A 21,184-nucleotide genomic window follows, 5' to 3' on the forward strand; every position below is an offset into this window, starting at 1 on the left:
CAACTAATTTTGTACTAACGCACTTTAACTGTGTGGAAGTAGTCCTGAAGTCTAACTGAAGATATACTTAAGTAGGCCTATATTTGATTGTGCTCAAGTAGAACTATTGCAAGTATACTTTAGGTACACTATATCGCGGATTTAAAGAACGATATTATTCAAATATCATACAATCCGCATCAATAGTGACAATAAAACACATTTTCGGCTTAATATTATGAAATGTGTGTTGTGCACAAGTACTACTCCAAATAAAGTTTAATTACAATTTTTATATCAGTAAGTCTTAAGCGATGTGTCTGTAAATATGTTAATAGATTTGAACTATACAGGTACATCTCAAAAAATTTGAATATCATGAAAAAGGTCAATATTTTTTGTCACTCATTTCAGAAAGTGAAACCCATATATTATATAGATTCATTACACATAGAGTGAAATATTTCAAGCCTTTATTTCTTGAAATTTTGATGATTATGGCTTACAGATAATGAAAACCCAAAATTCAGTGTCTCAGAAAATTAGAATATTGTGAAAAAGTTCAATATTGGAAAGTCATGGTGTCACACCCTAATCAGCTAATTACCTCAAAACACCTGCAAAGGTTTCCTGAGCCTTTAAATGGTCTCTCAGTCTGGGTCAGTAGGCTACACAATCATGGGGAAGACTGCTGACTTGACAGATGTCCAGAAGACAGTCATTGGCACCCTCCACAAGGAGGGTAAGCCACAAAAGTTCATTGCTAAAGAAGCTGGTTGTTCACAGAGTGCTGTATCCAAGCATATTCATAGAAAGTTGAGTGGAAGGAAAAAGTGTGGTAGGAAAAGGTGCACCAGCAAAAGGGATAACCGCAGTCTTGAGAGGATTGTCAGGCAAAATCCATTCAAGAATTTGGGGGAGCTTCACAAGGAGTGGACTGAGGCTGGCGTCAGCGCATCAAGAGCCACTATGCACAGACGAATCCTAGACATGGGCTACAAATGTCGCATTCCTCGTGTCAAGCCACTCCTGAACCAGAGACAACGTCAGAGGCGTCTTACCTGGGCTGTGGAGAAAAAGAACTGGACTGTTGCTCAGTGGTCCAAAGTCCTTTTTTCAGATGAAAGTAAATTTTGCATTTCATTTGGAAATCAAGGTCCCAGAGTCTGGAGGAAGAGTGGAGAGGCACAGAAACCATGTTGCTTGAAGTCCAGTGTGAAGTTTCCACAGTCAGTGATGATTTGGGCTGCCATGTCATCTGCTGGTGTTGGTCCACTGTGTTTTCTGAAGTCCACAGTCAACGCAGCCATCTACCAGGAAATTTTAGAGCACTTCATGCTTCCTTCTGCTGACAAGCTTTATGGAGATGCTGATTTCATTTTCCAGCAGGACTTGGCACCTGCCCACACTGCCAAAGGTACCAAAAGCTGGTTCAATGACCATGGTGTTACTGTGCTTGATTGGCCAGCAAACTCACCTGACCTGAACCCCATAGAGAATCTATAACATTTCATCAACATTTCAAGAAATAAAGGCTTGAAATATTTCACTCTGTGTAATGAATCTATATAATATATGGGTTTCACTTTCTAAAATGAGTGACAAAAAATATTGACCTTTTTCATGATGTTCTAATTTTTTGAGATGTACCTGTATATATTATAGTAAGTATTATTAGGATTTTGAATTGATTTTTATTTTTATATTGTCAGTTTTCATTTTAATTTTACTTTGTTTTAGTAATTTTTTTGCTTTTGCCACTTATTCGTTTTTAGTTTTTTAAAATTATTTTATTTAGCTTTAATTTATTTTTATTTCAATAAGTTGCCAAAGCAACATTTTTAATTTATTAAAAATAAAGTTTTTATTAATGAATTAGGTTTATGTTAATTTTAATTTTTTTAAATAGTTTTTTTAAAAGCTTTTCATTAAATATTTGTTCGATTTTATTTTATCTATTTCAATTAATGAAAGAGATTTTAAAGCAGCACTATGTAACTTTTGGCGCTCTAGCGGTTAATAAACCGAACTGCACACATCCCGCGGAAGAACATTCCAAACGGAGCTACTTCTCTAAGTTTATGTCTATGGTGATTCACGCAGGTATGTGTTACTCTGCAGCGGTGACGTCCCCGACCAGGCTACAATAGTCCAAATATAAGTACTTATTATAAGTGTACCGGAGTGATTCGGAATAAGACAAAATTGTGGTTTGGAAGATTAATTCATGATGTACTCGCTCATTATATACAATTTGCAAATTTTGAACACAGAAAAAGTTACATAGTGCTGCTTTAATAGTTCTAACTTTAATTATCAATAACCAACGTTATTTCAGCGTTCTATTTCAATTTAGATGCTGTTATAGTTTTTATTGATATTTTGAATTAGTTTTCATTTTTATATTTTTTGTTTTCACTTTGAAGTCTTATTTGTTTTGTTTTTTGCCTTTTTAAAACTGTGAATGCAGTGTTTATTAATTATTAAGTAACTTTTTTATATATATATATATATATATATATATATAATTAATTGTTTAGTTTTAGCAATAATAACCCTGACACTTTCAACACTTTTCTTCCACAAGGCCTAAGCCCGAGAAGCCGAAACGGAAGCTGGCGCGTCCACCCGAGAAGAAAAAAGGTCACATGAAACATGTTCTTATGCCTGTTCAGTTCTTTTGAATAATGTTATGGTCAGTCAAACTTGAACTCTTGTTTCTGTCGCTCTGTATATATATTCAGAACCCTCACCTGAAGAGAAACTACAGAAGCTCCACACAGACATCAAGTTTGCACTGAAAGTTGACAACCCAGTAAGTAGTGACATCAGCGGTCCAGCCATGTGTCACTTTCACACACAAAAGCCATTAATTAAAATTGTTGTGATTATTTATTTTTTTTCTTTTATGTAAAGCACTTTGAATTACCATTGTGTATGAAATGTGCTATACAAATAAACTTGCCTTGCCTTGCCTTGCCTAGTATTCGAACAAGCAATGGTTTTGGTTAGACTCCGCTAGGATGCCCGATTCATTGAATCAGTTGATTCAGACTTGTTTTAGTTCATACTGTTCATGTGAGATTTTGTGGTTTATTACAGTTGCATATTCTGTGGTATTTAATATTATTTTATTTTATATTTATTTTAAAGCTACCCTAAATGAAATCCTTACTTTTACACAGGAAAATATTTTTTCTTTATTCAAGATATTACACCTTCAAATAGTTTTGAACTCTGAATATAGCCTTTTTAATAAATTAATATAGTCTAATATATAGCCTTTCTTTGGCCCAATGTTATTTTATTATTATTATTATTTAAAAATGATAGTATTTTTATATTTTCAGTTTGATTTTAGTTTAATTTCTTGTCATTACTTTTTATTGATGATTTTTTTTACGTTTAGTGATTTTAGTGCTTCAGCTTAAACTCATTTCAGTTTGTTGCCAAGGCAACATTTCTACTTTTCATGTAGCCTTTCATGTAATATTTATATTTTATTTTATTTCAGCTTAACAATTTATATTAAATAACAATCTATTGTTTTAATAGTTGTAGTTAACGGTAATGTCCCTGGTTCAGCCACTGACCATCATGCATGGAAATTGGCAGGTCTGATTTCAGCTGAACCACACATGACCTCTAAATTTTCAAAATGCTGTTAAATTTAGTCTATATTTATAACAGTGGCTGTACATGTGAAAATGACTTGATGTGTGAATCCCCTGGTATCATTCTGAGTCTTCTGCTTGCTTTCAATCTGTAGGACATTGAGAAGTGTCTACAGGCCTTGGAGGAGCTCGGCTCGGTACAAGTAACCACTCTAATCTTGCAGAAGAATGCAGATGTTATTGCCACACTCAAAAAGGTATAAACATGAGAAAATCTTTTAACTTGCAATCCATTTTACCATTTCATGTGAGGTACTTCTGAGTAAAACAGTGTGTTCAAAAGGGGGGAGGGGGGAGTGTGATTGAACTTTTTGGGATCATTTAATTTTTTTATTAAATTATAAAAAATAAATAACACATTAAATTTGATTTAAATATTTTATATATGTTAAATAAACCGGCATGCTTCTGACCATCTTTTGTCTTTTAGATTCGCCGGTACAAAGCAAGTAGTGCGGTTATGGAGAAGGCCACTGCAGTCTACAATAAGCTAAAGCTCCAGTTCCTTGGCAAGATTGAGTCCGGTAAACCAAAAGCGGATGAAAAGAACCAAGAAACCAATGAGCAAGACACACAAAACACAGGTAAACTGTCAAATTAGAAGTTTTCACATGCAGTAATCAAATGAGTTTTAAAACATGTTTTTTTGTACTTTGTATCTTCCTTCCAGACGACTCTAAACCAGTGAACGGAGAGCCAGAAAGCGAGAAAAAAGACATTTCTGAATCCGAAAGCAACCCCAAACCCACAGACGAAGAGCAACAGGATGAGAACAAATCCCCGAACGGCATCAGGTGAAGAACGGCCACCTTTCGTTCTGTTTTAATAATTAGTCGGCACATTTTCCTTGTTCTTAAGCAAAATAATCACACAACGTGCTGATTGGTTTTGCTTTTGTCTTTCAGGCCCAATCCAGATGACCAAACAGAGCAGCAAACACTCACAACTGACTCCCCAGAGGCCAATCCCACAGCAGACACAGACGTAAAGGAGGACAGCAGAGCTCAGGACGAGCAGATGTCTTCTGAGAGCTGAACTGCGCTCGTTTCCTTTTATAATGCTCACAAACACACTCTGGCTTCCTTCATTCATTTGTGTTACTTTTTGTCTGCCCACCTTTGTGACCTACATGAGTTTTACGTGTTGTACATAAAACGTGATATGACCATTATTAGCACTTTTGAATCGAGACGTCATGAGGCAAACAAGCGCCTTGATCTAAATGTTCGATGTGGATGATTCTGCACTAGCCACGTTTGGTCAATCGAAGGCGAACGCTTTATTTCAGAACCACGCTGACGTCTAGGAGGAAAGACACCGAAGCCCAAATGTATTTGAAGACTGTGCTTGTATTATGTAGTCGCTTTTTATGAGTAAAACCTTTTTTCCTTGTTTTTTTATGAAAAAAATAGGAAAATGTAAAAGAAAAAAGAAAAAAAGAAAGGAGTCTGGTTTTATGTTGATTGATCCACTAAGCCATACAGAAAGAGATCATGAAGTTTCATCATCATTCTCATTATTACTGCACAAATCTACATCTGATCTGTATGGATTTCAATAACTTTCAGTGTCTATGGACTGACAAAACGCTGTAGACGTACCGTTTGTTGTCCATGGTTTGGTCCTCTAATAACATCTTACATCTGCGTAGGTTAACCCAATAATGCTATTCTTTTCTTGGATGTCCTAAAACATGCTTATCATGCTTATTATAAACATGTTTCTAGTGCTATGTAACTTGGTTGGAGCTTTTTTTTAGTATCCCTGAAGGATTAAATAAAAATTCCGCATGATGGCCACGAATTTGAATGTTTTTATAGATGGACCATGAATTATTCTCTGGATATGTTCAGAATATTACACTAATATACTGCCTAGTACATACTACAAAGTATAGACTGCATGTTTTGGTACTAATAGGTGTAGAATAGTGTATTCTGTTTTAAAACACCCATTGTCATCTATTACTTCTAAAAAGTGTAAAATAGTATTTATATTTATATATTTATTATTAATTGTAATTTAAATGATGTGAGTTATGTAAATCATCAGCTCAGTAACATTGTAATCATTTTAGTCATTCCTATGATGAAATTTTTGTCACAATAAACGCAGGAAGCAGTGACGCGTTCGCGTAAACAAAGGTTTTGATTGGTCTACTGGGCGCTGACGTCATTCGTACGCAAACGCCAACGGACGCGTCGCGCTCACTTGCGGGGTAGACTTATTTAAACTAACCAATTTATTTTATTTAAAGAATAAAATATATTATAAAATAACGAATACAGAAAATCTGTTATCGCAAAAGAAGAATAAATACATCTCATAAGTTCTTTGTTGAGCAAGTACTGAGTTATTTGCTTTTTTTTTCTTATTCAGACATCTATTGTTAAAACACTGCCTGATTCAACATAATATCTCCAGAAAGTACGGTTTAGAATTATTTATGCAATATGAAACTGTAATCTGTGAAACCAATAAGCACGTTCTCCACAACATCAAAAAGGGAAATGTTAAAGACGTAAATATCAAATCCTAAACTCCGAGAAGCGTCCAGTGCGTCGCGTGGCGATGCGCGTTTGCCAGTAATCAGGTGATCAATCCGCCATTTTGTCAGCCATTTCCTACCCTGGTCCGCTGCAGATCAGCACTTACAGAAAGAGCGAAACCCTTCCTGCACAGGCCGCTGTTCGGGACTGAATGAGTGACTAGCGCTCCAGCGGGCCGGTCAGTACTCACATAAAGCCCGTGTTCGCGGTTCGGTCCGGTAGGACAAGTGGGAAATCATCATGGCTCTGAAAATTGTGAAGGGAAGCATCGATCGGATGTTCGATAAAAACCTGCAGGATTTAGTACGTGGCATTAGGAACCATAAGGAAGATGAGGTGAGACACGCTTATCCATTTATTTCCTTTTATGTGCCTCAAATCAGAATTGGATGTTTTTGTAAATTTGCATAAAACCCAGCTGATATCAAGCTGATCTCGTATCGGTGATTTCAGGTGAGCTAACCGGCTGTAACCTGACAAATGTGCCTCAATAACAAACGACTGTTCTTTTAACACATTACATTGTTATTTCAATTATTTTATATCGCTTGTGTGGCAGGTGACAGCTGTTAGAGTTGTTAGAACACTCTGTCATCGTTTTGTTTATCATGGATGAGGCCAGTTAGCAATGCTAACGGTTAAGACACTTATAAAAATACATTCTGCAAAGTGAATACAAATTTGATTCCATCCTGTTTTTGACACGAACCGCGTGATTATAAATGTAATAAACAGACTGGGTGCGTTAAAGAACAGAAGTTCATTCAAAATAGCTCGCCTCACTTATGTGTGTCATGAGATTGGCCGTGTCTTAAAGGGATAGTTCACCCAAAAATGAAAATTCTGTCATTAATTACTCACCCTCATGTCGTTTCAAACCCGTAAGACCTTCGTTCATCTTCGGAACACAAGATATTTTTGATGGAATCTGATAGCTGTCTGACCCTGCATAGACAGCAACGCAACTGAAATGTTCCCAAGTCCAGAGACGTAGCAAGGAGATCTGTAAAATAATCCATGTGACATCAGGGGTTCAACCGTAATTTTACGAAGCTACTAAAATACTTTTTGTGCGCAAAAGAAAAAAAAAAAGACTTTATTTAACAATTAGTCTCCTCCGCGTGATGCAGCAGACACAGAACAGCATACGCTGTTTACGTCCAGCGGATATTCTCCAAAATGGTGCTACAGGGTGATGCGGAGGAGACGAATTGTTGAATAAAGTCGTTATTTGTTTTTCTTTTGCGCACAAAATTTATTCTCGTAGCTTCGTAAAATTACGGTTGAACCCCTGATGTCACATGGATTATTTTACCGATCTCCTTGCTACGTTTCTGGACTTGGGAACATTTCAGTTGCATTGCTGTCTATGCAGGGTCAGACAGCTCTCAGATTCCATCAAAAATATCTTAATTTGTGTTCCGAAGATGAACGAAGGTCTTACGGGTTTGAAACGACATGAGGGGGAGTAATTAATGACAGAATTTTCATTTTTGGCCGAACTAACCCTTTAACGCCTAGTGAGCTGCCTATCTAGACATAATTTCCTGGGCATCATAGGTGCCTTCTGACAACGTTCAAATGTTCTGTGATGTTCAACTGGAAGATTCGAACGCGCATGATGATGCCTGCGATGCTCAAAAATGTTCGATTGGAATGTTCGAATACTGTTATGACGTTGACAGATGTTCGATTCGATTGTTTGAACTCACCCGTAATGCAGATAAATTTCTAGTTCAAACGTTCCAGTGCACCTAAGATGGCCAAAATCTTGGGTTAAAATGGTAGAACATTAATAATATACACAAAACATTTAAACTTTTTGTATGATGCGTTCGTTTTGAACGTTCTGATGTGCTTATGCTCAGTTCGGGTCTTCAAACATGTTTGAATGTTTAGATGCATCTATGATAATGTTCGAACATTTATATAAAGCCCCAAAAGCATTCAGAATTCTCAAAAATGCTCAGCTCGAATGCACTCAGGATGCCGACAGATTTGGCTGTTCAAACATGTCCGTGATGCTTATAAGTGTTCGATTCAAACGTTCAAATGCACCTACGATGCACAAAATGTTCTGGTCAAATGTTTGGACTTGCATATGTGGTAGAGTTGAATGTTTTGATGTGCTTATGATGCCCAAAAACGTTTGATTCAGATGTTCGAACGGGCTTATAACGCTGGATTCAAACACCTCTGTGACACCCAGAAATGTTGTCTCTGTAGGCAACTAACTAGTTATTAAGACACAGCCGTCGTCTTGGCTGTGAAATCAGTTTGACCACAGCATCAGGGATGAGAATCGCTGGTTTCTTGTGATGATGAGTGGTTGAAATGAAAGTGAAATGATGAATCAGATGTGAAAGTGTGTGTAGGCCTCAGGCTGCCTGGTTACCTATAATGACAAGGCTAAATTTTCTCTTCCAGTATGCTCCATCCTCGCCCCTCCCTTTGAAAAAGGGAACAAGATGCTGTTGTGACAGTGAGCGTTTATAATCACAACAGGGTTTCCCCGCTTTTATGGCATTAGAATTCTGTTCCCTTTTTAGAAGATTCATATTGATTTTTTTATTTTGAATCACCTGTTTGCCCTTCCAGCAGACAGCAGGTCAGTGATTTACGTGTTATGAAATGCAATAAACCTAGTGAACACTGAAGACTGATATCAAGTGTTTCTGATGTGCCATAACCAGTGAACGTGTCAGTTTGACGCAGGGTGGACCTACCTGGATGACCTGCGCTGTCCGAAGTGGCCTTGAGTCTGTGGCAAAAAAACAGCATTGTGATAGCATTGCGTCTATAAAAAAAACACTCTCTTTATATTGGATATTTAATTATTCATGCTTATTTCCTGTGTTTACTTTTAGGTTACCTGAAGTTAATCTTTAAAAATACTAATAATTTATTCATACTGTACTAGTGTTGTCACGGTACCAAAATTTCAGTATTCGGTACCAATACCAGTGAAAATCCACGGTTCTCGGTACCAATTTCGGTACCAAAGCAAAACACAAAAATATGCTAATTGAACAACATTATGGGCAAATTCACTTGGAACATTTATAATCTAGGCCTAATTGTTTTTTGTTGTTAGTGTTTTATTTCTATTTATTTTAATTTATTCTATTGAATTTATTTTTATTTTTATTTTGTATGAATTCGTATAGAATTTTATTATCTGCCATTTATCCATTAGGGCTGTCAAAAAGTTTTTTAATTTTGAATATTCGTCGAATTTAAAATAAAAATCCACATTAAATTTTAGGTGTGCGTCAGGCAGCCTTATCAGTGGCGCACGAAATGCGATGACGATGTAAGTGTCATTGCATTTTAATGCTTTTGTTACCCTATCCAGTTGAACCCACTAGATGCGACGCTGCTACGTTAAAAGAGAACAATCAATGCGGGGAAGATGTTGTTTACGTCAAAACTGAAACCAAGCCGTTCACACAGAACGCATATTTATTGCATTTTCTAGAGGGACATCTATCACCGTTGCACTCGCGTCTCGCACAAGAGAGCCACATGTTTAGAAAGCCATGTAAAATTAATGCAAGCTCAACTTTTAAAAAACATGTCTCAAGACTTTATGGCGGTTTTTCCCCATCCTACTGCATCAAGTTTTAAAATGCAGAAAGTACTCTTTGTGATTGGTTTTCGGTCCTTTGTATTAAACTATACATGCATGATGCTGTTTTGTTTCTAATTGTTTAAGCAACTTTATTAATTATATATGGTTTATAAACATTATTTTAAACATTATGCACTTTTTTCAAAGATAGTCGTGTTATTTTATTATGCTTTGAAGAAACGTGCATAATATTTTGCTCGATGCACCCTCTTGTGGCCTCAGGAGAGAAGCCAAAAGCTTTTTTTTCCCCCTAACTGAAATGATGCCTTTTAAATTAGAATATAATTCGAATATTGATAATATTTAAGTAAAAAAATTTGAATTTAGTTTTTCAGACATTTTGACAGCCCTATTCTCCATTGTCAGCCGTAACATTAAAATAATTCAGTTTATCGGTGTTGGCCAGAATGTTAATATCTGTGCCAGTTTTGTCATTGTTAACTAAAATATGAATTATTAAAACATTTGTGTTAATTCCAATCAAGCTGAATTAAAATATAAATATTAGTTGGAAAAAAATAGAAATGTTGTCTTTGCAGCTAGTGTAAGCTGTAAGATGAAGTACTAAAATTACTGAAAACTAGAACTGAAATAAAAATAAATGAAAAATATTTTCAAATATAATTACAAAAGCTAAAATAAAAACTAAAAATCTAAAAAAAAAAATCTAAATATAAAACTAAAATAATATATAAATAATAATAAAATGTACTTATCAATAAAAACATTTTCTGTACTTTAATAATAAATTAGTCATTTTTATCGAGTACTAGTTGCAGCTCTACTTGGTAAACGCTCAAAAAGCTGATCAAAGTTTAATCCAGTTGTTTAATTTTGCATAAATAGTTGACTTCTCATAACAGTGATTTCATACTACAATCTTGATTCAGGCCTGACTGGTTTTGCTCCGTTCAGCCACCTACTTTCATTATAGTTCAACATCTAACCGGGGTTAAATCCCACCTTTTGTCCATTCAAAATCAAACATCTTTAAAATGTGCTTTATTCTCTGCTTTAACGTTCCAGTTCTGGTGTCCTGGCCCTGTTTAATCTGCAAACATCTGGAGTCAGGTATCAGCAAGGCTTGGTCAATGTAACCTGTACTGGTGTACCTAGATATCGTGTCTGTTACCTGGCCAACAGCGGACAGTGCTGTGAAATATTCATAGGCTCCTGAATGAACTGTCAGTCTGTGCGTGTGTGCGTTCGCTGCTCTGTTTGCTCTCTGCCGGTGGTTTCATGTAAGACCTCTATATTTGTTTTCCACAAGAGGTGGGTGTACTTATCCAAAGCACTGGCTGTGGCTCAAAACTAGTGAGCTGCCTACCTAAACTGTATTTTTGGACAGCATAGTTGCATTTGAAACAAATTATTTTGGAGTTGAATCATTTTGGTGATCATAGGTGTGTTTGAATAGTCTAATTTTACAGTAGCTTGTAAATTGCATGAAATTGTCACTTGTTTGCTGGTTAGTGTTTGAAAAGAAGGAATGAAGGAAGGTTTTTCTCCAGGCTGTGCTCTCTTGTTTGCTTGGGAAGGACATTGAGTTCATCTTCATACTTCAGTGACGGTTTGCAGAGCTGGTTGAATCCAACTCTTGGCTAACTAACAAATATTTCAGTCATGGCAATGGGCTGAAATGACTCATAATACATGATTCATTGGAGCTGAATGAGGATTGGACTAGAACATCTTTTGGAGAACATTCTATTGCCGCATGTTTTGTTATCTCAGGGATGAAATTACCCATAATGCATCATTCATGACGATTTGACAGGAAAACCTTCCAGACAACTGTTTTACCTCTAGAGTTTCATTTTTACTGGGTCGAAATGAACCTTAATGCATCATTCATAAGAACAACATGAACATTTGACACAAGCCCAAAGAACCTTCTTTAAATCCAGTCTCACTGGGTGGGAATTACCCATAATGCATCATTCATAAGTAGGGCTGGGTATCGTTCAAAAATGTTCGATATCGATACCGTTTCGATACTCGATGGTATCGAGGCAATTCGGTCGGTGCCTAAAAAGTATCGAACTCGATACCCAGCCCTATTCATAAGAACTGCATGAACATATAACAGGAAAACCTTCTTTTGCATCGTATTTTTATTTTGCTAAGTGAAAATCACCCGTAATGTGTGATTTCACCCATAATTTTTTTTACCTTGTATTTTCAGTTTCTCTAGGCTTAGATTACCCATAGTTCATCATTCACAAGGGTTTAGTAAAGATGTGTCTGGAAACTCTTCTAGAGAACCTTCTTTTACCACATATTTTCAGCCTCAATGGGTGTAAGTTGCCCATAATGCATTATTCATTATAGCTGTGTGAAGATTTGATAAGAGAACCTTAAGCTGAAAATCCCACAATGCACCATTCACAAAAATTTCTAGATGTGACTGAAAACCTTCTGGAGAATCTCTATCCCATATTTTCAATCTTGCTGGGTAGAAGTTACCCATAATGCACCATTTACAAGAATTTTACGTAAAGACGTGACAAGAACATTCTGGAAACTTTTGTTTACCTTGCATTTCAGTCTCCGGGCTCAAATGACCCATAATGCATCATTCACAAGGACTTGTAAAGATGTGATTGGAAAATCATGTGTAGAACCTTCATTTACCTCATATATATATATATATATATATATATATAATTTTACTTGGTGGAAATCACCCATAATGCACCATTTACAAGAATTTTGTAAAGATGTGACAGACCTTCTCTAGAACTTTCTTTTACCCCAAATTTTCAGTCTCTCTGGGCTTAAATTACCCATAATGCATCATTCACAAGGGTTTTGCAAAGATGTGACTGGAAAATCTTCTGGAGAACCTTAATTTACAGCATATTTATACTTTTTACCCCACTGAAGACGTCTTGTACTAAATGTGGGGCTGTGCCCATGTACCGGTTCTCTGATCCCTTCAGTTGTTTCCCTCCTGTCGCTGCTCTGGCTGTCTCATGACTAAAGACACATGACCAGCACACTCGCCTATACAACAGCACTCTGTGTGTCCCTGAGATGCAGAGAGTATGTGTGCTGTGTGTCCAAGGTTCTTCTCTCTCTATCTCTTTTTTTATTTTTTTTTATTTAATACAGTACGCAACTGCATGCGGGTCCATGTTTAACGCTTCTCATAGCTATGTGAAAATAAGTGTATAATTGTAACAGTTCATTGCTGGAGCTGAGCTCAATGAGAGGGAGAGAGAGAGATGCAGAGCAGGGGGACGCAGGCATGTAAAAATCTTTGTACAACAGACAAAATGAATAATAGTTTTGACTGTGGTGAAAAAGGTCAAACTGATCATTTGAAGGAATAGTTTATCTAAAAATGTCAATTGTAATTTAATAGCCCTCATTTTGCTTCAAACCCATTTATTCTCGCTGTAAAACACAAAATAATTCTTTGGCATAATGGTCCAACCCAGTTTTATTTTAGCATCATTGAGATACTATTATAGTGTTACTGTTTTGAACAAAAGTACTGACTTTGGTACCAGTCAGTACTGAAATTAGCATTTTGAGCGCTGTTGAGCGGATTCTTAAACCGCTCTGATTGGTCATTGTGTTCACGAGCTCAACAGATATGTCTGTGATTGGCTACAAAGATCATCGCTTCACGCTCTTCACCGAGCGCTCACACAGATACACACATATCTGATCATAGACATATCCTGCTTTCAAACGCTCCTGTGTGTAAACGCTCGGTCAAAAACATAGACTGCAAAAAACATGGACGTAGAGTCTGTGGCGTCACCCGTAGGTTTCTGAAGAGCATTTTTGAAGCCTAAATTGGGCGGAGCAGGCCATCGCCATCTTGGCAGCGAGTCACCACGCATCACTCGGATAATCGAAAATGGGCAAAGAGGCGGGATGTGGGTGGAGCTAGTTGCTGAAACCACGCCCACCTAGCTAGACGGTGGTGACAGCAGCGGCAATCCACCTGTCACTCAAGTGGCCACGCCCTTAATTATGCAGAACTTTAAGGCTTAATATAATTTAAACGGATGAGTTATAAAAAAATTCACCCCCCTTACAGTTGTCATGAAGGGCAAAATTAGCTATATAGACCAAAACCACTTTTTGTACCAGGCTATAAACACATTTTTTTTCTTCTGTAAAGTTGGGTATTTTAACATCGGGGGTCTATGGGATTGACTCCCTTTTGGAGCCAGCCTCTAGCGGCCAGTTGACGAATTACAGTTTTAGTCACTTCTGTGTTTCACAAGAGAGACCGGAAGGTTGCCGCTTGGTCAAGATGAAATGTAAGTACTGACTGGTACTGAAGTCTGTACTTTTGAAAACCCTAGTCTGTATAGTTTTTATTATAAATGAAAATGATACATTTTGTTTTGGCAACTACAAATAAGTTTTGTTTTGTTTAATTTATTTTATTGTGGTCAACGTTTTTTTTCCCCTCAGTTTTTTTTATGGTTTTAGTTTACTACAACAACCCTGTCCTTTGTGCTGCTGGTCTCCATTCACTTTCATTATTTGGAAAAGAGCAGCTTAGACATGGTGCTAAATATGTCTTTGCTTTTAATGGGAGAGTTTGTAACAACGTGATGATTAACTATCATCACCTGTAAATCGTTTTGGTAAATGATAATCTAGAAATGCTTTCAGATAGAAATATGGCAAATCACACTCAATTAAAGCTTTTTTATTGCGGTTTAGGGATGGAACGATTACCGGTTTCACGATAAACCACGATAAAATGCCCTGACGGTTAGTATTACCGTTTAAAATTTAATTATCATCAAAACCGTGTTTGATTATCGCGCTTTTGAAAACTCGCGGTAAATCCTGTCCAGCCAGCATCAGTCTGACGCAGAAGCAGCATGCAATGTGGTTGTTAATCGTCAGGACAATATGATCACTACAGCAAAATTATAGTAGTATTAATACTAAATTCCTCTGATTTCTTTTTCAATACAATCAAAAACTGAGACGCAAGCTGCATTTGAATGAAACGAGAAAGCGCGTCCGCGCCTCTGCGGTGATACAAGAGACATGGGGCGAATTCCAAACAGAAGTGAGCATCCCTATGCCCTACTCCCTTCGAAGGCAGAGCCCTTGAGGTGTGTTCTTTGAAGGGTGCAGGGCATTACTGTCTCGTATAAGCGTTTGGAACTCCCTTGGCTAAGGGAATGACTGACCAAATGTTACCTTGACAACGCTGCGCGTGCGTGCAGCATTCAGTACTCCATCAGTTGTTGCAAATAAATATTTATTATTATTTTATTCAAATATTGTCTAATTGTGTCTTATTTACTATTAAACGTTTTCAAACTAAACTTGCTTACACTACCGTCTTAAATCATATTTCTATCACTGACGAAAAATGTTGTCTTACATTAAAATAGACAAATTTAATTAGCCTATTCTATTTATGTTTGTATGTGAACTCGAAATCAACCCCAACTTTGCTTTAAAAAGCATCACAAGATCTCCTAACCGAAGATCACATGATCACAAACGGAAATCACATTGTGTATATTATATAGTGATTTATTATTATTATTATTATTATTATTATTAGGGTTTCACGTTAATGTTAATTTAATGTTTATGCTAAAAAAAAGTGCATATAGCTGCTAATTGTGTTTGTTGTTTGTTGATTTTCAAATATAAAACTTATTGAAATGTTTTCAGTGTGTGTATCAGTTCTTTTCGAATGTTTTCATCTAATTTTAACAAAACCGTGATAATATTGATAACCGTGATAACGTTGGTCACTATAATCGTGATATGAAATTTTCATACCGTTACATCCCTATAATGCGGTTAAGTTCAGGCAGTGATTTGATAGATGCTGCGGATAGCAGGAATCTTAACGATGCCTTGGGCTGTCATGGAGAGCATTGCCTTTTTATTTTTGTCTCACATTGCTTCCTGTTCTTTCTACAGGCCAAATACATCTCTACATGCATCGATGAGATCAAACAAGAACTCAAACAGGACAACATCGCTGTTAAAGCCAATGCAGTCTGCAAGCTCACCTACGTAAGACCATCCAACATTTATATCCTCTCTGATCTGCTTCATAATTCTTTGAGCTCAAGCCGTCACTTATTCTTTTGCTTTCTCCTCCTAACAGTTGCAGATGCTTGGCTATGATGTCAGTTGGGCTGCGTTCAACATCGTGGAGGTGATGAGCTCCTCCAAATTCACGTACAAGGTGAGAGGCGATGTCGAAAATAATATAAGCACACAGGCAGACCAGATCCAGAGGTTCTCAACATTTTGGTATTTAGAGTTTATACACTATTTTAGTGTTATTTAGGGCCGTATAGCAAAGATTTAAGTCTGTAATATTAATAGTTAATTTTACTACCATTATTTCACTGACCGAAAACATTTTTTAATAGTTTAATAGATTTTTTACTTTTAATTGTGGTTTTAGATTGCAACACTGGTTCGCACTCCTGTTTTCAATGAATCAGCTACAATGCAGCATTATTTCTATACTATTAAAGTATTTGTTAATATAAATAAATTAATATACATTTGATTTAGCTTTTATTTTCTTTTTTTCAGTTTTCATTTTAATTAAGTTATAGTGATTGTGCTTTTGTCATTTTTATTTATTATTTTTTTTTTGGTAAGACTTTACAATAAGGTTCCTTTTGTTAACATTAATTGACATGAACTAACAATAAAAAATACTCAAGCATTTATTAATCTTAGTTAAAGGGATAGTTCACCCAAAAATAAAAATTACCCCATGATTTATTCATCCTCAAACCCTCAAAGGTGTATATGACTTTCTTCTTTCAGATGAATTGGAGTTATATTAAAAAATGTCCTGGCTCTTCCAAGCTTTAATAATGGCAGTGAATGGGGGTTAATATTCAGTATTCCAATAGAAGTCCAATAAAGTGCATCCATCCATCATAAAAAGTGCACCACACGGCTCCGGGGGGTTAATAAAGGATTTCTGAAGCGAATCAGTAAGTTTTTTTTTTTTTTTTTTTTTTTAGAAAAATATCCATATTTTAAAACTTTCTAAACTGTAATCTCTAGCTTCTGCTAACGGTTCGAGAGAGTGGCGTTCCAGTGGATGATGTAAGACGTAGGTGTAGCAGCACTTTTTTATGATGGATTGGCGCAGTTTATTTACTGACATTATAAAGCTTGGAAGAGCCAAGACATTTTTTTATATAACTCTGATTGTATTCCTCTGAAAGAAAGAAAGTCATATACACCTAGGATGGTTTGAGGGTGAGTAAATTTTCATTTGAGTTTTCATTTTGGGGTGAACTATCCCTTTAATGTTATTTGTGTATTTTACTTTCATTTTATTACAAGTTGGCCTACAATGCCCCCTAAATAAATAAAAAGCAAATAAAGAGGAGGGTGTTGCTGCTGCTGCTGCTGAAAGCGCTTGTAACTTTTGACTCTATCGCACACCAGGCGCCTCATTCTGTATGTACATTCTCAGATTAAATGCTGTGATCCAAAACAGTGAATCTAATCATCATTCAGGCAAAAGTTCACTTCAAGAATGACCACACTACTGACGTGATCTTAGTGCTAGCACACCCTGAGCACGTGTGTGCTATTCGTCTTATCAGCAAGACATGTCGGCATAATTTTTCATATCGGGCCGATGCTGATTTTTATATTTTAAGCCTTTATCGTCCGATTCTGATATTGTTCCAATAATATCGTGCATCCCTAGTTTTTGTTTTTATTCAGCAACACTGGTTCATAAATGACTCTTTCTACTCTTGTTTTCAGCGAATTGGCTACCTTGCAGCATCACAGTGCTTTCATGAGGGCACTGATGTCATCATGCTGACGACCAATCAGATCCGCAAGGTGCACTTTGAACTTCCCTTTCACCTGTATTTGTTTTGATTACGCTGATTGCCAGTCATTTTAGTATCATTGAGATACTTCTATATTATATTAGTATTTATTAATTTTAATTTAAGTTTTATTTAATTTATTACATAAATTTAAACTAAATTTAATTAAAATGAGAAATGTTGCCTTGGCAACTCGCTGAAATAAAGTATTTTATATTTTATTTCCATTAACATTTGTTTCAAGTAAAGAAAATGTTTTTTTTTTTTTTATGGTTTTATTTTTATTTTCAGTTTTAGTTGTAGTAACTATAATAACCCTGCTGATTGCTATGGGACGCTTTATCATCTCTCACCAGGATCTCAGTAGTCCTCACCAGTATGACACCGGCGTGGCCCTGACTGGCCTTTCCTGCTTCGTGACCCCTGACCTTGCTCGTGACCTGGCCAATGACATCATGACTTTGGTAAATCCATTCACAGTGTTTACTAAAAGCAAATATTGACGTTGAGCACACATTCCTTCAGTCTCACCCTTCATCCGTCTCAGATGTCCCACACTAAGCCGTACATTCGCAAGAAGGCAGTGCTGATCATGTACAAAGTGTTCCTGAAGTATCCCGAGTCCCTGCGACCTGCATTCCCACGCCTCAAAGAGAAGCTGGAGGACCCAGATCCCGGTACGGATGCCGAATTTCATCTCGCTAAATGCTAATATGTCAGGCTTCCGCTTGAACCCAGTGTTTAAATTGTGTATTTCCCAGGTGTCCAGTCAGCAGCTGTGAATGTCATCTGTGAACTGGCCAGAAGAAATCCCAAGAACTACCTTTCCCTGGCACCCCTGTTCTTCAAACTCATGACCTCCTCCACCAACAACTGGGTTCTCATCAAGATCATTAAGCTGGTGAGATGACACCTAAATGTGTTGGGTTGGAAAAGGAACCGATTCTCCACTTTTGTCCATTTCTTTAATGAGGTTTTCATGTTTCAGTTCGGTGCTCTCACTCCTTTGGAGCCTCGTTTGGGAAAGAAGCTGATTGAGCCTCTAACAAACCTCATCCACAGGTAACAGTGTAGGGATATGCCGGTATCAAATTTTCATGTTGCGATTAATTGCTAATGCTTTTATCACGGTATTCGGTATTATCACGATATTGAAATTTAGTTTTAAAAAGTGCTGTCATAACAGGTTTAATAAAATTTTTCTTATAACAAAAATAACTGAACATTTAAATGCAATAAAGATTCGGAATAATTTGTAATATATAATTATTCACGGTATTTAGAAGTGCCCACGATAACAATATCATGCATATTCATTACCGTGATATATCGCATTACCGAATACCGGCACAAGTCTATAACAGTGATACTAAAACACTCCAAAGCACTCAAGTTGGCCAAAAATATTAGGGTTAAATATGATTTTTTTTTTCTTGCCCTTCCTCTTATTGTCTCCCTCAGTACCTCGGCCATGTCACTTCTCTATGAGTGTGTCAACACGGTCATAGCAGGTGAGTCTTATTTGGTGCCGTGACCCGGTGTTGTACTAGAGCACACACATCGCTATTAATGTCTGTTCTCTCTCCTGTTTCACCTCAGTGTTGATCTCGCTGTCCTCTGGGATGCCCAATCACAGTGCTAGTATACAGGTGGGCCACTGACACATCAGACCCTTTCCACACCAGTCTAATTTACACTTTTGCATTTGCAGTCTGTTAATTCATAATGTTCAATATGGAGAACTTTGTTGATAAAATTATAAAGGGATACATCACATTTCTTTTTCTTAAGCCGTTACATTGATACTTCAGGTTTTATTTATGTGTCCATTCATATAATTTCCTAAAGTACAATTAATGAAGAAATGAAGAAGCGGGTCATCTAAAGTGAAAACATATTAAATTACATTTTAATTAATTTACAGAGTAAATTTTAGACACATTTGCAGGGTTTCCGCGGGGTCTTAAAAAGTCTTAAAGTTAGTTGTATCAAATTTAAGGCCTTAAAAAGTCTTAATTATGATTTCAAGAGGTCTTAAATTTGGGGACGGAAAGACCAGAATTGCGATATGGCTAAATGTGACGATTAAACTTCAACAGGCTATCGTTATGATTTCATTGAATAAACACAAGCGCTGCAGGTTCAAAGTCCGGAGCTGCGCTGCTTTGTGTACAGCAGTTACCGGGGAAACAGTTATATTTCTACCAAACGCTCCACCTACTTTCAGAATGAATGAGCATTTTCAATAAAACTGTTGTTTGGTTCCGAGTTCAGACCAATGCGAAAACAGACCAATGTTTTTACCCTGCAAACACGGCTGTTTTGCGTCTCTGAGCAACATGACGCTGTTTCGTTCCTGAATTAATCAACCGTTTAAATGATTCGGTTCAATCGCAATGACTCACTTATTAACAGTGACTTGCTGCCACCTGCTGGCGGTTTTAATTTCACATTTAAGGTACCTTTTAATTTTTTTAAATAATTTCAAACATCAGTTTTCAATGTTTTATGTTTAAAATATCAAAACATTATTTATGCACTTGTAATTGCAGGTTAAAGTATTTAATGTCCCTCTGAGCTGCATTAAACAGTGTGTAAATACATCTAAATGACACTTCTAATGCAGCTTCTGTGTTTCCTCTGCATTGCAAAGATCAATTTTGTTGATACTGATTTAATTTGCTTGGAAACAACTAGTGATCGACCAATATTTATATTTTATTACCGATACCAATTATTTAAATTTTTTATGTGCCCGATAACCGATATGCAGAACCGATATTTATTTACTGTTATAAAGTAAATAAATGACTGAGTGAAGTAAGAACATACTTCACTTTGGTTTTTCCTCTTTTCAGTCATCTTTTTTTTTTTAAGTGTTGAAAAAATTAGCAGTCGATCTCGTGCGGGTTTTTGTGTTTACACGTGTGCAACAAACTCCGATCTGTGTCAGATGTGAGCGAAAGATCGGATTTTTTGTGCCAGTGTAAACGCAGCCTAGGTGACAGTTGACCATGCACAGCAACAGGGAGAAGTTGGAGCGTGGGGAGTTGCTAAAAGTTCCCAATGCTTCGGAAAAGTTGTATTTTGGAAGAGTCTTGATTTGATTACCACGGCAGACAGTGAGTCAATTGGTCATGTGCAGTACAGAATCTGCAAACATATCCTTGCACATGACAGCAAAAAACGCACGTAATCGGCTAAAGCGTGCCGCAAAGCCCCAGCAAAAGTAATTACCTTGAATGTGGCGGGGGGAAATAATGAGATATTTGAATTATTTATTAATAAATTAGGGTTTTCTGAGTCCGTGTCGCAAAGATGAAGACGACGATCCTGATCCTGAGAAATGCATCTTTACGGATTGTATAAAATCCGTAAAAAGAGTTTTTGTTTTTGATTCAAATTATTTAGTTTTAAAGTAGTAATTTAAAGCTTTCTATAGATATATTTATGCATCTCAATGAATTAGAATGTTGTGGAAAAGTTCATTTATTTCAGTAATTCAACTCAAATTGTGAAACT

At 36.5% G+C, this 21,184-nt stretch overlaps 2 protein-coding genes across 3 annotated transcripts in view; both read left to right on the top strand.

The window, feature by feature from the left end:
• The window catches only part of LOC107719553 (hepatoma-derived growth factor-related protein 2-like), a 16,377-nt gene extending 10,928 nt beyond the window's left edge, over positions 1 to 5,449 (top strand). For both annotated transcript variants that reach the window (XM_016526994.1, XM_016526995.1), the window contains exons 11-16: positions 2,567 to 2,622; positions 2,724 to 2,794; positions 3,749 to 3,850; positions 4,084 to 4,237; positions 4,324 to 4,447; positions 4,559 to 5,449. In XM_016526994.1, coding sequence (XP_016382480.1) covers positions 2,567 to 2,622; positions 2,724 to 2,794; positions 3,749 to 3,850; positions 4,084 to 4,237; positions 4,324 to 4,447; positions 4,559 to 4,688 — 637 coding nt within the window. In that variant the 3' untranslated portion in view covers positions 4,689 to 5,449. The remainder of the gene's footprint in view (positions 1 to 2,566; positions 2,623 to 2,723; positions 2,795 to 3,748; positions 3,851 to 4,083; positions 4,238 to 4,323; positions 4,448 to 4,558) is intronic.
• An 809-nt stretch (positions 5,450 to 6,258) lies between these two features.
• The window catches only part of ap3d1 (adaptor related protein complex 3 subunit delta 1), a 44,430-nt gene continuing 29,504 nt past the window's right edge, over positions 6,259 to 21,184 (top strand). The window contains exons 1-10 of the mRNA XM_016526996.1: positions 6,259 to 6,538; positions 15,759 to 15,854; positions 15,949 to 16,029; positions 17,592 to 17,672; positions 18,019 to 18,126; positions 18,210 to 18,339; positions 18,424 to 18,563; positions 18,651 to 18,724; positions 19,124 to 19,173; positions 19,262 to 19,311. Coding sequence (XP_016382482.1) covers positions 6,443 to 6,538; positions 15,759 to 15,854; positions 15,949 to 16,029; positions 17,592 to 17,672; positions 18,019 to 18,126; positions 18,210 to 18,339; positions 18,424 to 18,563; positions 18,651 to 18,724; positions 19,124 to 19,173; positions 19,262 to 19,311 — 906 coding nt within the window. The 5' untranslated portion in view covers positions 6,259 to 6,442. The remainder of the gene's footprint in view (positions 6,539 to 15,758; positions 15,855 to 15,948; positions 16,030 to 17,591; positions 17,673 to 18,018; positions 18,127 to 18,209; positions 18,340 to 18,423; positions 18,564 to 18,650; positions 18,725 to 19,123; positions 19,174 to 19,261; positions 19,312 to 21,184) is intronic.

The sequence above is a fragment of the Sinocyclocheilus rhinocerous genome, unplaced genomic scaffold (genome assembly GCF_001515625.1).
Source record: "Sinocyclocheilus rhinocerous isolate Xijiao unplaced genomic scaffold, SAMN03320098_v1.1 scaffold1294, whole genome shotgun sequence".
In the NCBI taxonomy this organism is placed as follows: domain Eukaryota; kingdom Metazoa; phylum Chordata; class Actinopteri; order Cypriniformes; family Cyprinidae; genus Sinocyclocheilus; species Sinocyclocheilus rhinocerous.